The sequence below is a fragment of the Paroedura picta genome, chromosome 13, assembly GCF_049243985.1.
Source record: "Paroedura picta isolate Pp20150507F chromosome 13, Ppicta_v3.0, whole genome shotgun sequence".
Taxonomy (NCBI): domain Eukaryota; kingdom Metazoa; phylum Chordata; class Lepidosauria; order Squamata; family Gekkonidae; genus Paroedura; species Paroedura picta.
The window spans coordinates 25099016-25114628 of NC_135381.1; the positions used below are offsets into that span (position 1 = coordinate 25099016).

The 15613-nt window shown below is 39.7% G+C and overlaps 2 protein-coding genes across 2 annotated transcripts; both read left to right on the forward strand.

The window, feature by feature from the left end:
* The first annotated feature begins 88 nt into the window (after positions 1 to 88).
* TMEM185A (transmembrane protein 185A) lies at positions 89 to 8732 on the forward strand. Its single transcript, XM_077307808.1, has 7 exons — positions 89 to 263; positions 3494 to 3670; positions 4674 to 4881; positions 5413 to 5496; positions 6375 to 6551; positions 7248 to 7371; positions 7531 to 8732. The coding sequence occupies exons 1-7, from the start codon at positions 226 to 228 to the stop codon at positions 7773 to 7775; spliced, it is 1053 nt and encodes a 350-aa protein (XP_077163923.1). The 5' UTR covers positions 89 to 225; the 3' UTR covers positions 7776 to 8732.
* Positions 8733 to 11108: 2376 nt separating this feature from the next.
* On the forward strand, positions 11109 to 15292 carry LOC143822542 (heat shock transcription factor, Y-linked-like). The gene is made up of 2 exons (XM_077307807.1): positions 11109 to 12725; positions 14429 to 15292. The coding sequence occupies exons 1-2, from the start codon at positions 12162 to 12164 to the stop codon at positions 15206 to 15208; spliced, it is 1344 nt and encodes a 447-aa protein (XP_077163922.1). The 5' UTR covers positions 11109 to 12161; the 3' UTR covers positions 15209 to 15292.
* Positions 15293 to 15613: the final 321 nt, after the last annotated feature.

Consider the following 15613-nt stretch of genomic DNA (forward strand, 5'->3'; position numbering starts at 1 on the left):
CGCGCCCGTCCTTTGACGTTTGCGCACGCTCAGTTACCCGCCGCGCACGCGCAGTGCGGCTTGGCTGTTCTGAGGAGACGCGGCTTGACTGCCGACTGATTTGAGGCGGAGACGGCGGCGTTTTAATTGGGGAGGGAGGGGGGGGGCGGCGGGCTCGGTCTGCGATGCGCGGCCTGTGAGAGACGGAGAGCGCGAGCAGCTGCGAGGGCGGGCGGGCAGAGCGCCATGAACCTGAGGGGCTTGTTTCAAGATTTCAATCCCAGGTGAGGAGAAGCCGAAAGGGCCTTTGGGGGCTACGGGGGGGGGGGGAAGAGTCGCCGTTTTAGGAGGGCGGGGCTTACTGCAGAGCTGGTCTTGGTCGTTTGTCTCTCCTTCCCAGCGTCTGGGGTTTAGAGGCAGGCTGCTTTTGGACTTGGAGGTTCGGTTTAGTGACGCTACTGTCACCACGAGCCGTTGACACTTGTTCCCAGGGAGGGAGGGAGGCTGGTTTAGACAGAGGCTTGAGATTTGCCCTAAAGCAGGGGTAGTTTGCTGGCAGGGGCTCATGGGAATGAACATCTGGAGGACCGCAGGTTGACTACCCCTGTCCTAAATAACTTCACGGCTGACGCCAGATTATTTAGTCAGAGGGGTACGGCCTCTCTAAGAGCATGTTGCTAAGGAAGAGGTAGTAACTTGTGGGGTCCTGACAACCCTGTGTGGGTTAGAGCAGGGGTAGTCAACCTGTGGTCTTCATGGACTACAATTCCCATGAGCCCCTGCCAGCGTTTGCTGGCAGGGGTTCATGGGAATTGTAGTCCATGAACATCTGGAGGACCACAGGTTGACTGCCCCTGGGTTAGAGGGTGGCTGAGAGATTTGAGACCTCCTCCAAAGACTTCCATGAGTTCATTTTCTAATGCTTGGGATTAATATTTTTCATTTATGGCTTGCTTTTTTGGGCAAAGCTGCACCCACAGCTTGCTTCAAAACTCTACTCAAGCCTATTCTGTGTGTGGTACATTGTGGTTATATAGCTTATTCCAGATGTTCAGGGTGTTTTGTAAGTGTCTGGGTAGTGGGTAAGACAATGAGCTATAAATCAGGAAGGCTTCAGCTTGATCCTTATATCTGCTGTAATACACAGATACTTGTAACCGACTACATTTCATGCTATCACTGTTAGGTACTATAGTGATAGTGATAATCTGTTTTTAGTGCTATGTTTTTAGACCTTTGCTGTCATGATATGTTGGAAGTTTGCGTGGTGGGGGGGGTAGTGTCAGTGGAAGTCCAGAATGAAAAGCAGTTATGAGAAACTAAGATGTAATCTGGAAGAAGATTCTAGTTATTGGTTATGTGAAGCTTGCACCCTTAATGAATAGGAAGTTACAGGATTTGTTAAGATGGTCATAGTCCTCATTCTATGGGAGAGGGTAGCAGTATGAAACCTTTTGAATAAATTCAAGTCATTTGACTGGGTTGTAAAAACGCAAAATTAATGTTCCTGTAACTGAAATGTTCCTCTACTGGTTTCTGAATATTGTGGTTTTAATTCCTTTGTAGAGAGTATAAGAATATTATTGATTCCATATTCCATACTGGACAATGAATCTTATATGGTGTAGTTGTGATAGTGTTGCTGGATCGTATATGGGGACAAAGTTGGCATTAGGCTTTGCTATAGGGGTTGTTTCTTCAGTGTTACACTAATTCATTATTGTTTGTGTGAGGTTGTTTTAAGTTAGGTGATTGTCTTTAAAAGGGGGGAGAGCTCCCCAAGACCTGTGAGATAGCATTATTATTCAGGAAGGGCTATAGAACAAATTTTGAGTCCAGTGGCACCTTTAATACCAACAAAGTTTTATTCAAGGTATGAGCTTTTGTGTACATGTAGATGTGTCGGACTAGTTTGAACTGGGAACCTCCTACATAAAACAAATGCATATAAAGAAGTGGGCCTTAATCCATGAAAATTTATGCAGGAATAAATTTTAAGTCTTTAAGGTGCTGTGAGAATCCTGTTTCTTTTGGCTGCAACGGATGAACATGGGTACCCTTCTGGAGTTGATTCTGCTGTGTGTTTTAAAACTGGCTTAAGTGAGCTACTTTCACTGTTTGAAAGTGTTGCAGTATTGGCTTGCAGAAAGTGCTGCAGTATTGGCCTAATTTCACTCATCTGCCACACAGAGCAGTTGCAAGAATTACAATATATATGGGAAACACTCAAAATCACTATATCAAAGCTTAATATTATTATTTACTTCTGACATTCTTCTAACAGCCTATGAGTCAGGCCAGCATAATCCTTCCCACATTGAAGAAAGAGAGCAATGTAACTATGAATGCTTAATAAATTCATAGATTAGCCAAGGATGTTTTAGATCACACTGGTTAGAATAATTTGCTAATATTTGTATTGCCTTTCAATCCAAAAAGCTCATAAGACCATAAGAAGAACCATGCTGGATCATACCAGTTATCTGTCTAGTCCAGCATCCTGCCTCACACACTGGCCAACCATTTCCTCTGGACAGCCAGCAAGGTGTAGAACAGGCTTTTTCAACCAGGATTTCCTGAATCCTTGGGGTTTCTTGATGGCCCTGGATGGGTTACCTGAATGGGTAGGAATTCACTAATTTATTTATATATTTTAAAAAATTATTAAACATCAGGTTATATGACCGTATATGATCATGTTGACCACTCCCCCCCTCCCCAAATGGCCAGTGAGGGGCCTGAAGGGGAGAGGCCCAGGTGGGCATATATACAGCTATGCTTCCCCACTATATTCTGCACCATTTCTGGGATTTCTTGAAGCCTGAAGAATATTCCAGGAGTTTCTCAACCATAAAAAAGTTGAGAAAGGCTGACAGAGAGGCTGAGACCTTCCCCTGATGTTGCCTCCTGGCTCTGGAATTCAGAGATTTTATGTTATTGAATGTGTAGGTTCCCCTCCATCACCACAGCTAGTAGTTACAGGTAGAACTCACAGATATATGCCATCAGGAATTGGACATTTACTGGTTATTAATTTCCTCAATAGGTCTAAAACATATTTGACTACTTCAGTTTGACCCAGTTCTTCAGGCTCCCTTCTTCAAAACTGTGGTTGTGGCATGGGTACATGCTGCATGATTTCCATGGTGAACACAGAAGCAAAAAACCTATTGAGCTTTTCTACCATCTTCATTTTGTTTTGGCAGTCCCTTTGTTATCCAAATGCCTAGGTGCTTCTCAGGTTGGTTTCCTGCTCTAGACATTTATGTTTTATCTTAGACTATGTAATCATTATTAATTACTAACTAATTATTTCTATATAGACGTTGTCTTTATATGCCATTAAAGATTATTTGAATTTGAATTTTGGGTAAAAATGCATTAGACCCTGGAATGTAACTGTCAGTCAGGATGAACCAAACAGCTTATATCATTATGTGTGGCAAGTGTTTTCTGGAGTCCAGAAATACGTTTTAAGATTGTAATTTTTCTCCCCTCTCCCTCCTTTAAACAGCAAGTTTCTTATCTATGCTTGCCTGCTGCTGTTCTCAGTTCTGCTTTCTCTCCGTTTGGATGACAAGATTCAATGGAGCTACTGGGCAGTGTTTGCTCCAATATGGTTGTGGAAATTAATGGTCATTGTGGGCGCCTCAGTAGGAACTGGAGTATGGGCACGAAACCCACAGTATCGGTAAGAATAAGATTCTTGTTTACATAAATATTATCTGAGTTAATTAATCTAATATATCCAGTGGTGCATTCATTGAAGCTGCTTATGTGTGCATTATTGCAATGCAAGGTTGGTGGCTGCTAGTTTAGTTATGATACCACTATTCAGATGCCTACAAGAACAGGCAAACTCTTGGCTCATAGAGAATTGTATCCACTTGGTTTATTTATTTATTATATTTATATGCCACCCTCCCCTGAGTCTATATAAATATAGAAAACAGTACATGGAACTTAGTTTTTCATAACAATAATAATATTAACATTAAAACTTATAACAGAGGTAATGGAGTATAACAGTGCAAACAGGTCCAGAGCAGAACGCATGAGTAGATTTCTGGGAGGGAACAGGAGCCCTGTAGATGTTGCTGGTCGCTTGGTCTCAAACAAATGCCTGGCGGAAGAGCTCCCTTTTGCAGGCCCTGTGGAACTGTTTTAGCTCCCTAAGGGCCCTGATCTCTTCTGGGTTGGTTCCAATGATCCCTAAGCTGAAGGTATTGGAAGATGTGAATCTTTGCCATATTCCCTGAAGTGGGAAATTTCTCCCCCTTTACCCTCCTCGATGTAGTCTTTGTGGCCCATAAGGGTCCAATGGCTATGGAGAATCAATTGTCCAAAGTAGGAAGGGGTTGGAGCAATTGGGAAGAGAATACAAAGATTTTTCATACTTTTGCAAATGAACCATTGGATCCAACCTATGGTCTTGCTGTCACTGTAGTTGTATAATGGCATTTAAGCAAGCGCCATTAGCAGGAAAGATGGAATTTCAGTACCTGGTAATCTGTATTAATCATCAATCCCATACGTACAATAGAAGTGTTGCCTTCCCCCAAAAGCATATAACTTTCATATTAAATGTGGGCAACTTGTAGAGGCTGAGAATCCAGTTATTTGAAACTGTATGAATGAAACTGAGGTATAGTAAAAGAATATAATGGATTGTTTGCTTTTCTGATCCTCTTTAGAGCAGAAGGAGAAACATGTGTGGAGTTCAAAGCTATGTTAATTGCAGTGGGCATCCACTTGTTACTGCTGATGTTTGAAGTGCTGGTCTGTGATGGAATCGAGAGGGGAACACGCTTCTGGCTTCTGGTCTTCATGCCATTGTTCTTTGTGTCTCCAGTGTCAGTTGCTGCTTGTGTGTGGGGATTTCGGCATGATCGATCTCTAGAGGTGAGACGTTTTTGTTCGTAGAAGATATTAAATAATGTTGGGTGTGTAATTACACATGTATAAAATAACAGGATTAACTTTTGCTTATATATTCCTACTGTTATGGTCAGTTCTTAGTCTGACAAAGAGTGCTTGCACTAGAAAGCTCACACCTTGAATAAATCTTTGTTGGTCTTAAAGGTGCTACTGGACTCTGATTTTATTGTGCTACTTCAGACCAACACGGCTACTCATTTGAATGTATAAAATCAGAGACTGAAGATTCCAGTTGACTTCTCTGTCTTAAAATTACCATCTGCTTTTAAGAAACAGTAGAATATGTAATTTGGGTTCTCCATTTGAGAGTGCTTATATGTCAGGGTATCTTACCTGAGGACCCAAATTAACTTCCTATTTATATTTTGCGTTGTTCCACTCATAGTCCTTGACTGATAACAATGCTGCATGAACTTAGAATATTGGATAGCAAGCTGCAGTGTATTGTATGCTATAGCAAACATTGTTTAATTTTAATGTTTTCTTGTGTTTTAGCTGGAAATCCTGTGCTCTGTCAATATTCTTCAGTTCATATTTATTGCACTCAGACTGGATGAAATTATCAAGTGGCCATGGCTTGTATGTAAACTATTTTTAATGTTATTTTCAAATCTTGGGGTTTATGCAATCAACGAGTGTTGAGAATGTGGGTTTGTTGAATTATGAAAAAACAGAGCCAAGCACTCACCTATGAAACAAAACACCTACATAAACTAGCATTGCATGATAAGTGATTGGTAAACTTTTAAATATGAAAACAATACTGTTTATGTGATGAGAATAATCAGTTTTACGTACTAGCAAGATATTCTCAGGGTTTCTTCTAAAAGTGACAAATATGCCATTCTGCATCTGTTGACTTCAGTGAAGGAACAGCTCTATTCAGAATGGCACTGGAAGTTGTATTCAGAAAAGGCCACTGTGCAATCCTTGTGGGATGATTTCAGAATGCAGGTGAATGGCTACAAACCTTCCAATATCAACAGGATAGTATCTGGAGATATTGTGCCCCATTCTTCCTTCTTGTACTCCATATGCAAGTGTTTTTGAAGTGGAGGAGCAGTCAGATATGTGATCTGCCTGCATTCAGAACTCAACCAGTTCCCACATGAATTGTACCATGTGCTTTCTTTGAATACTTTTAATTTGTTCTAACCTCTTTGGAGCATCTTTGTTTCTCTGTGAAATTCCTCCCCAGATGAGGGGGCACATGAACTTGCAAAACAAATCCTAGCTTCCCCGACCTGGTGGAATGAGCTCCCGGAGGAGCTGCGGGGCCCTATGTGGTCCTGTTGCTCATGTTAAAAGCTTTAAGAACTTATCTCAATTTAGAACATTCCAGGTCCTGTGGTTGCTAATAGGATTTTAAAATGTAATGTCAACTTTTTGGTAGATCATTAGGTTGAAGAATGGTTCTGAGTGATTAGTAACTTAGCCTTTTTCCTACCCTGTTTTAGGTTGTCTGTGTCCCTCTGTGGATCTTGATGTCCTTTCTGTGCTTAGTTGTACTCTATTACATCGTCTGGTCTGTGTTATTCTTGCGCTCAATGGATGTGATTGCTGAGCAAAGGAGAACACACATAACAATGGCCATCAGTTGGATGACAATTGTGGTCCCATTACTCACCTTTGAAGTAAGCAAAACAAAATCCACTTTCCTTTAGAGGCCATTGCAAGTACTACACAACTACTTTTGGTAATACAGTTGCAAGTGTAAAAAGAAGAAAGCAGAATATATGTGGTGGGCATAAAAATGAACATAGAATATCTGCCATTTCTAAAGTCCTATTGATGTTTACTATAACCAGTGCAGAATGTTTTCTTTTTCAACCCAGGAGAGATACTGAAATGCTGCCCTTGCTGAAGGGAAATCCAAAGTTCTGTCTGGGTTTTGAGATCTTTCTACACGTTCTACATGCTTATACACTTTCAAATTTGTCTTTAGTGTCTTAACTGCTAGAAATGAGATCACAGTACCAAATCCCTAATGCTTTTTCTGTTCTTCTTCAAAACAGCATGTATAGTCTTGGATACAACTTTAGTCGTGAAGGCCATGTTATTCACATGCATCATGACTAAAGAGGACTCTGATCCAATGAAGTCAGTAGGGGACATAGCAAATCTCATGGATTGGAGCAAAGCAAATAAGAAAAAATTCAATCTATATTTTGTTGACTAGAAATACGACATTGGCACTTAACGCATTTTAAATACATATTTTCACTTTGTGAATTTAATATCAAGGAACATTAAATATGTGTCCAGCTTTGGGCCGCAACTGGCAGAGTTCCAACTTGCATGAACCTGATACAATTTAATTGTTTTGATAGATCCTGCTAGTGCACAGATTGGATGGGCACAACACGTTCTCATATATACCCATATTCGTTCCTCTTTGGCTTTCACTGATCACTTTAATGGCAACAACGTTTGGGCAGAAGGGAGGCAATCATTGTAAGTATATCATAGTTAATCTTCCTCTTTGCCCCTTCTTCAAAAATCTGTTTCAATTCTGTCCCTCTTGTTGATAATTTCCCCTGGAACAAAGTTTCTGTGTTTTTGTGTTACTTGGTTTCATTATAGAATTAATATGTCAACCTCTTGTTTGTGCAGGGTGGTTTGGAATACGCAAAGACTTCTGTCAATTCCTGCTTGAAATTTTCCCTTTCCTAAGAGAATATGGCAACATTTCTTATGATTTGCATCATGAAGATAATGAGGAAACAGAAGAAACTGCTGTCCCAGAACCTCCCAAAATAGCTCCAATGTTTCGAAAAAAGACTGGTGTGGTGATTACCCAAAGTCCTGGTAAATATGTTATACCACCCCCTAAATTAAACATTGATGTGCCAGATTAAAAATGAAGATCTGTACTGTTTGGCACATTGCCAGATGTACTCTTCCCCATGAAATTACTCCTAGGAATCAGTGGCCAACATTGTTTTACCTCATGCCTTGTTTTAATTTTGTTTATGAATAGTAACTGCAATATAGATAATGGAGATTTATTCTAATATAATGTGAGTTTCCATATATTATTTAGCACACAAAATGGCATACCAGTAAATCAGGAAGGAGACAATAGCAATAGCAATGTTCACAAAAAAACACTTTGTCCCACCTGCATCTATTAAGTAATTACCTATGGAATTTATTTTTTGCACTCTACCTCTGTAGAGTCCTACAGTATGACTAAGCATTTGAAATACTATGTTAACTTCAGTCCTAACGAATGGGCAAGCCTGGTTGCAATCAGTAGCCTTTGCACGCATGTGTCAAATGGAGAGAAGCTGAGTTTGGGTTGGCAAATGGGCGTGGGAACCTTTTTGATTGATTGGATTAAAGCTTGCCTATATAGTATTTATATGAACTCCTGGCAATGTATATATTTTTTAAAAATCTGTACAGTATAAATACGTAAACCTATTTTTAAAGAAGCTGTATGAAATGCATAATCTCTTGTGAATGGCATCGTTTCCATTTAATTTTGTATACTTTGCTTCCATTCATGTTGAAGTCTCATAGCCACATGGTATTATTGTATTGGCATACATTGCCTTTCCTTTCCTCTTTGAACCATGGACACTACGTTTCAAGGATGTCCTCAGGTAGGACTTAAGTGTTCTTCCTCTTTTATTGGATCCAATGATCATAAAATATATGTAAATTATTGTGTAAATAACCACAATATTTGTACTGTGTAGAGGAACAGGTGGTGACTGTCCTTTTGGAAAGTTGCTTTTCAGAATTTGTTGAAATGTTACTGTTAATATGTTTCTCTTTTTGGCCAATAAAGTATCTACTTGTATCACTTGCAGGCCTTGTATGTTCTATATTTCAACATCAGCTATGAAAATCATTAACTTACAATGAAAGATATTTTCCCAAAAATAGAATATCAGTCATTTTTTTAAAGCACTTTGATAATGTTCTTGAGAAGAGAATGGTTTGATCTCTCTTTCTTGCACTGTGTCGTTGAAAGAATGCCCATATTCACTTTGTCCATGTATCTGCTGGATCTTTCACTGGAGCATGCAAATCTTCCACTTCTATGATAGTGCTGATTCCTGGAAATTATTGATAACTGCAGCTGGTTAGATATTAAGGCTGCCATTGCAGAACTACTATTAACATGAAGTAAACCACCCTGAGTCTTATGGCAGGGCGATATAGAAAATCAGTCCCCCCCCAAATGATGAAAAGAGTGTCTATATAGCTTTAAGAAATGGATGACTTCTTTGGTTGTTGCTAAATAAATAAGGCTCAGGGCAGGTTACATCCGTCATAAATACGTTAAAATTTAAAAAAACGAATTAACATTAAAACGGTTCCAACTAACCCTCTTGCCACTCATTAATATATTATTACTCAGTGTTATTATTATTGGAGGGTATCTACTTCTGGGAGAAACATCTTCCCATGATGTTCTGATGGATTCTTGTTCTTTTAAGCATCCCAAACATTTCTGTTAGCATTTCAAGCTTGGTTTATATTAATGAAAGGCAGGGAGTGGGAGCAGAGCTCTTTCCAAGACTCTTTTGGCCTTTAAGAGAAGACTCATTGCAACCTGGGTCAGAAGTAATTTCTGAGTGAATTGTTGCCATCCAACTTGCATGATTCACCCAGGTCCATCTGCTTGCTACTGTTCAATAGCAGCTGTGTAGTGGTTAGTGTTTCAAACTAGCAGTGGGAGATCCAGGTTTGAATCCTCACTCTGCTGTGGAAACAGTTTGGTACTCGGCTTCGCAAGCTTCTTACGAACAGTCCCCCGGCTACATGGGCCAGTGGGACCGCCCCTGTGGATGCGAGCTGCTGATATCTTTCGGCTTCAAGGAATACCAACCACTAGACCAACAGGTGGAAGTGGAAGAGGGTGAGCTCTAACCTCCTCCCTCTCCAAGCACCACTTTGGACCCCCCCCACACCAGACACCAGTGTTGGGGATCCCTTCCCTTTGAATCTGTCAGAAGACTACCGCCTCCATTCTGAGCAGTTGCTGCACATGGCTAAGGCTTTGGAACTGGACATTTCCTCCATGGATTCACATCTGAAGGACCTTAGCCGCCTCTACTCCACCCCATCTCTATTTCCCTTCTGATTTTGGAAGGTTTCGATGACCTTATGGTTCCAATATGGAAAAAGCCAGCCTCAGCTTGTCCTATCTCAAGAAAGATGGACTTTTTCTGTAAGATCAAGGCTGATACAGCATCCTTCCTCTCTATTCATCCTCCATCTACCTCATCGGTTCTGCAAGATATGCAGATCAAGCAGCGTCTTGGCCAACACGCAGCACCACTTTACAGGGAAAGCCACAAATTGGACAACCCTGGCTGTAAGGCCTATTCCTCTGCTGCATTATCATTTTGCATAGCCAACTACCAGACCATCAACACAGGTTATCAAATGGGACTGTGGGAAGGCATCTTCAAGTACCTTGATATGCTTCTGATGGCCAAATAGCCAAATTAGGGTACTTTTGCCCATCCTCAATGAATCACAAGGAGGGAAACCCTTTTTATATTTTTACTGCAGAAGAAACCAAAAGAGTTAGAGAATACTCAAAGAACGTGAACTGAAGTGTTTGGGGGAAATGCCAAGACAAAAAGACTCTCAGTGCAAAGTTTTAAGTCACTAAGAAAAGCCTAAGACATAAAGTAGAAACAACAGGCAAGATATACGATGAAGGGTAGAACAACCTCAGTTCTTGATCAAAGAAAACATGTTACTAGGACGGCTTGTAGGGAAATAGAAAATCTTGCCCAAGTGGCTGGAGCTATCATAGCACTATTAACAAGTTTTGGTCTACAACGCATAGCTGCCATGCAAACTTGGAGGAGGAGAGATGGTTCTTCAGGAATGTAGGTCCCAGGCTATGAAGTTTTAAACTTAAGTACTAGTTTTTGAAATGAACCTGGAAGAAAATAGGAAACCAGGGAAAGTGTTCAGAAGTGGTGTCATCTAATGGAAGCTATTACATTACCCACTAATAAATGGGCAGCTGAGTTTTGAACTAGCTGGAGCATCTGAGCAAGCTCCAAGGGCAACTGCTGCCACACCTAAGTGTCTAATTAAACTATATAATAAGTGTCTAATTAAACTGAATCCAGACAAGACAAATATCCTGCTGGCAGAAAGATCTGAGATCCTGGAGGTGGGTGATCTATTTCGTTGATTACATAAAACTGTTATCAATAGCAAAAACTTTATGCAACTAAGGAAAGATCATCCACCTCTAGGATCTCAGACCTTCCTATCAGCAACACCTCTATGCTGTTGGATTCAACGTGTCCCACTGCCATGGTATCCTCATATTTACTGTGGGCTCAAAACCGCTTATATAGCATTCCCAGGTCATTTCTAATACTGGGAATTTGCTTGTGATTAGTTAGGAAATCAATGTAAAGAGGACCAGAGGTCAGGATGAGAACTATCTCTTCATAAGTGAGGTAGATTCAAAGTTGCTCTCTAACAAATGCCTTAAAATTGAACAAACATAACTGTGTTTACTGTACAAACTATCCCTTAGTCTATGTAGAATGTAAGCACCTGCATATTGGAGTTAAAGAAGGATATTTATGTTAGGGAGGAATGTTAGTATTTGGCATCTTGCTCTCTAGAGCTGAAGTTAAATAACAGGGTGGGAAACAACGGGGTTCATCTCTCTCAGTGCATATGTTGCTTCCCTTTATCTCCTAGTGCAAAGGGCCAGAAAGTCCTTTATGAGTTTTTGGTACTACACCCCCGTCCCCCAAACACACACACTTTATGGGCCTATTGCATCTTACAAGGCTACTCCAGTGTTATTGCAACTGTTAATGCTTTCTCCAGATTTGTGTTTTTCAGCATTCATGGATTATTACATAAAATGTAATTGTAGATTCATTTAAACGCAGTGGAGGATTCCAGTTAACAACTCCCTCCCCCCAAAAAAAAACAACCCGTTAGTATAAATTGCTTTGAACATACAAAGTATTTGCAAGTGTTATATGTGATTTTTCGCAGAGAATACTTAATACATTGTTTCCCTCCTAACTTCTCTTGTTCAGAAATGAAGTAATAAATGTCCAGTTGTTTTGTCATTATGATCTCGTTTGCTAGGAAACCAGAGTTCATTTTATGATGTAACACCCACACAAGATAGTCTCATTGTGATGTTCTAGAACTCCTTACTGAAGCTCCCACAAGGTGGCATCATTTTAATAGGTTACTGCTGTCTTATCAGCATGGTTTGACTATTAGCCTAAATGGCTGCAGCTGAAAAAAGTTTTCAAAGCGAGAAAAGAAAATTGGACATGGACCTTCCTGCTGCACAGACTCGATGTATTTCAGCTGAAAATGAAATATCTCACTCTGCAATCCCAATTTCATCCACTCCATTGCATGATAAAACAGCAGCTGGTGACTCTGCCTTACGATCCATGATAGAAGAAAATGCTTTTCAAGCTTTAAGTGATGGACCTTGGGTAAAAAGACCACGGCTTGCTCTCAATGATGACAGTTCAGTTGAAGACAATGATTTCCTATCCCTCACCTTCCCAAAGAAACTCTGGAAAATTGTTGAAAGTGATCAGTTTAAATCACTGTGGTGGGACGATGATGGTAATTGTGTAGTGATTGATGAAGAGCTTTTCAAAAAGGAGGTCTTGGAAAGGAAAGGACCACTTCGTATCTTTGAAACTGACTGCATGAAAAGTTTCATTCGTCAGCTAAATCTCTATGGATTCAGCAAAATGAGACAGAGTTTTCAAAGATCTGCCTCTCTTGTTGAATTTTTAGCAGAAGAAAAAGCAGCTTATGCATTTAACAAGGTATCAGTATTATTATTTATTGTATTTGTATGCCACCCTCCCCTGATTTCTTGAAATTCAGTTTCCATTACCTTTTTTGCAAATTGTCATTCTTCATGTAGAATAGATCAGATGATGAGACCAATAAATTAGCTTCTAGGGAGATACAACTTGGCCTTTTCATGTTAATATTTCTATTAGTCATAGTCATAACATGCTGTGTACACTATGTTATCTCACAAAAGTGAGCTATGACTCGCCAAAGTTTATACCCCGGAAAATTTTGGTGATCGTTATGATGTTACTGGCTTTGAATTATATTTTTATTATGTTAATATATAATACTAATACTATGTGTTAATCATGATGAATAGGGTAACATCTATTGAAAATACCAATAAGTAGCATAGAATAGCTTGGAAATACATTTGCACACAATGCAGTGTTAACTGAAATATGAATGACACAAATTCATTTAGGATGAGACTCAGATTTGTTAGTATCTAGAATGTTGGTAATAAGGTATTATTACTGGTAATGGTATCCAGTGATAAATGGTACACTGTTCACTCTGTATGTGTCTTAATTACTACAATTTATGTACATGCACACAAATTGTAACCGTTTTTGGTGATTTTAATGCTTAACATTTTGCTGCTTAGCATATAGACCACCAGACCATCTATTCCACCCAGCCACAGTCATCCACACAACAGTCACCTGTTATTTTATGGTGTTGTAACAGATTATTTTGTTATTTTAACATGATGATGTACACCACCCTGAGATGGCTTGACCAAGAGGGGCTGTCCTATAAGTCTAATGAAAATTAAAACAAAAAGTTCTTTGACTGTGTTTCTTGGTTTCCAGTTTGTGCATTCTATGGCCTCTTGAACTTACTAGATGATTCTTTCAACTTGGGGACTAGCTTTAATTCTTTCTCCCTTTCCCCCATTGCCAAACTTGCGCTTAGCCAAGGAAGCAGTTCCTTTACAAAAAGAAAACGGAGATAAAAGAAAAGGTTTTCTAAAGGCACTTAAGGCTAGATAGGTATACTCAGGGTGACAAAAATTGCAAGTAATTGTGTAGACTAATGATTAAGTGATAGTAGAATCAGCGTCGGAGTACCTTTGTTGGTATCAATTAAGTGAATGTATTAACATCAAAATATTGGCAGCCTGAGAACTCATCCATCAGCTTAAACTCCAAAAAAGTGTGAATTATCATCAAGAGGAGGCCTGTTTGAAAGTGCTTAATTTTGGCAGCACCATACCCATTACACTAAAGTTTTCTTTCTATATAAAAAGGTGAGTTTTGAAATTAATCATTATACATGACACTTTAGGGTATATATTACATCTGTTATTGGTCAGATTATATTTAGGTACTGTTCAAACAACATCAACATTTTGTTTCATCTGAGGGTAAAGCATGTTACTGCCCAGAAATTACCAGAATTGCTTCCAGAAAATACTAATCACTTGGTCAAAGTGTAAGTGAAGTGTCCTATTACTTTGTTTTGGAAAGACAAAAGGATGTAGAAGGATGCTATATTCTAATTTACATTGATGGTCTCAGTTCAGAATTAAAGTTTCAGAAATGTCTAAATTAATATGCATGCTTTGAAACACAGGATGCATGCAGACAGTAAGTTTTATATGTCTCACTCTGCTGTTTTATTTGTCTCTGAAGCCTAATATATTCCTCTGGGTTTTTTTTTCTAGTTACAGTTCTACCATAACCCAAATTTTAAGAGGGGTTGTCCTCACTTACTTGCAAGGTGCAAGAGAAGAGTTGGGATAAAAAATACCCCACCAGTTGCTTTCTCATTAGAACAGGACTACAGTGAAAACTGCTTAAAGTCCAGGTCAAGAAGCCCAGATGGTCAAACTTCTCTGGGAAATGCATCTAGGGAGAACAGCTTCCTTGCAGTTTCTCCTAAGGATAAAATACACAAATCTGGACTCCGAAAACCTACCTTGAACAAGGGACTTGCTAGTGTAGCAGCACGGATGAGAAGTGGATATACTCCTTCCTCTCCAGCACCCTTGAGGCCCTCAGAACAGGCTGCAACTGAGGACGGTGATAATAAAATAAACCAGCTAGCTCCTTTTCATCTACCCCAGCACACCAACCATCCTCGAGTCAACACGCATGAAATAGACTCTACCACCACCACATCGGCTACTTCCTTGTATCATGTCATACCGCCCGTACCAAACAGCCCCTTTGCACCAATGATGGGGCTGCCAGCCTTCCCAACCATGTATCCAGACTTATCAGCCATGCAAGCTCATTGGGCCAGTTTGCTTCCATTTTGTAACCCATGGTTTTCTATGCCTATGATAGCAGCTGCTTCTGCTATTTCCATGTCACGGTCGTCTCATCATCACCGAACTCCTGCATACCACCATTGCCCTAATTGCAACTGTACTTCGAATACTGCATCTGCATCTAAAGGAGTTGGACCCAAAGTGACAGAATACACTAGCTACCATCGATAAAGCGATAGACTTCAAAAATCCCACGTTCCAGAAGGAGAGATAGGGAAATCCACAATGACTGAAGAATAAACTTCTTTCTTCATATCTTGTTTATCTAGGTTAATTTTTGTATTTCTTTTATCATGGATGGATAGAAATAATTCATTTTCTTCAATAGTATAGGCATGAGAAATGCAGACTGAGAGTAGGAAAATTGTAGGATATAGTTTTATTTGAGACAAGCCAACATTCTGCTATTTTGTAGATAAAACCTACAGTCTAGACTCCACTTATGAGAATTTTCTATGTCTGGAATACATGGAAATATTTGAACAGTATGGACCAAAGTGAGACATACTTGGGCTGGAATGTAATATGTACAGTTTTGCGTTTACAGTGGCATGTGAATAGGGAAAGCTTTGCCAA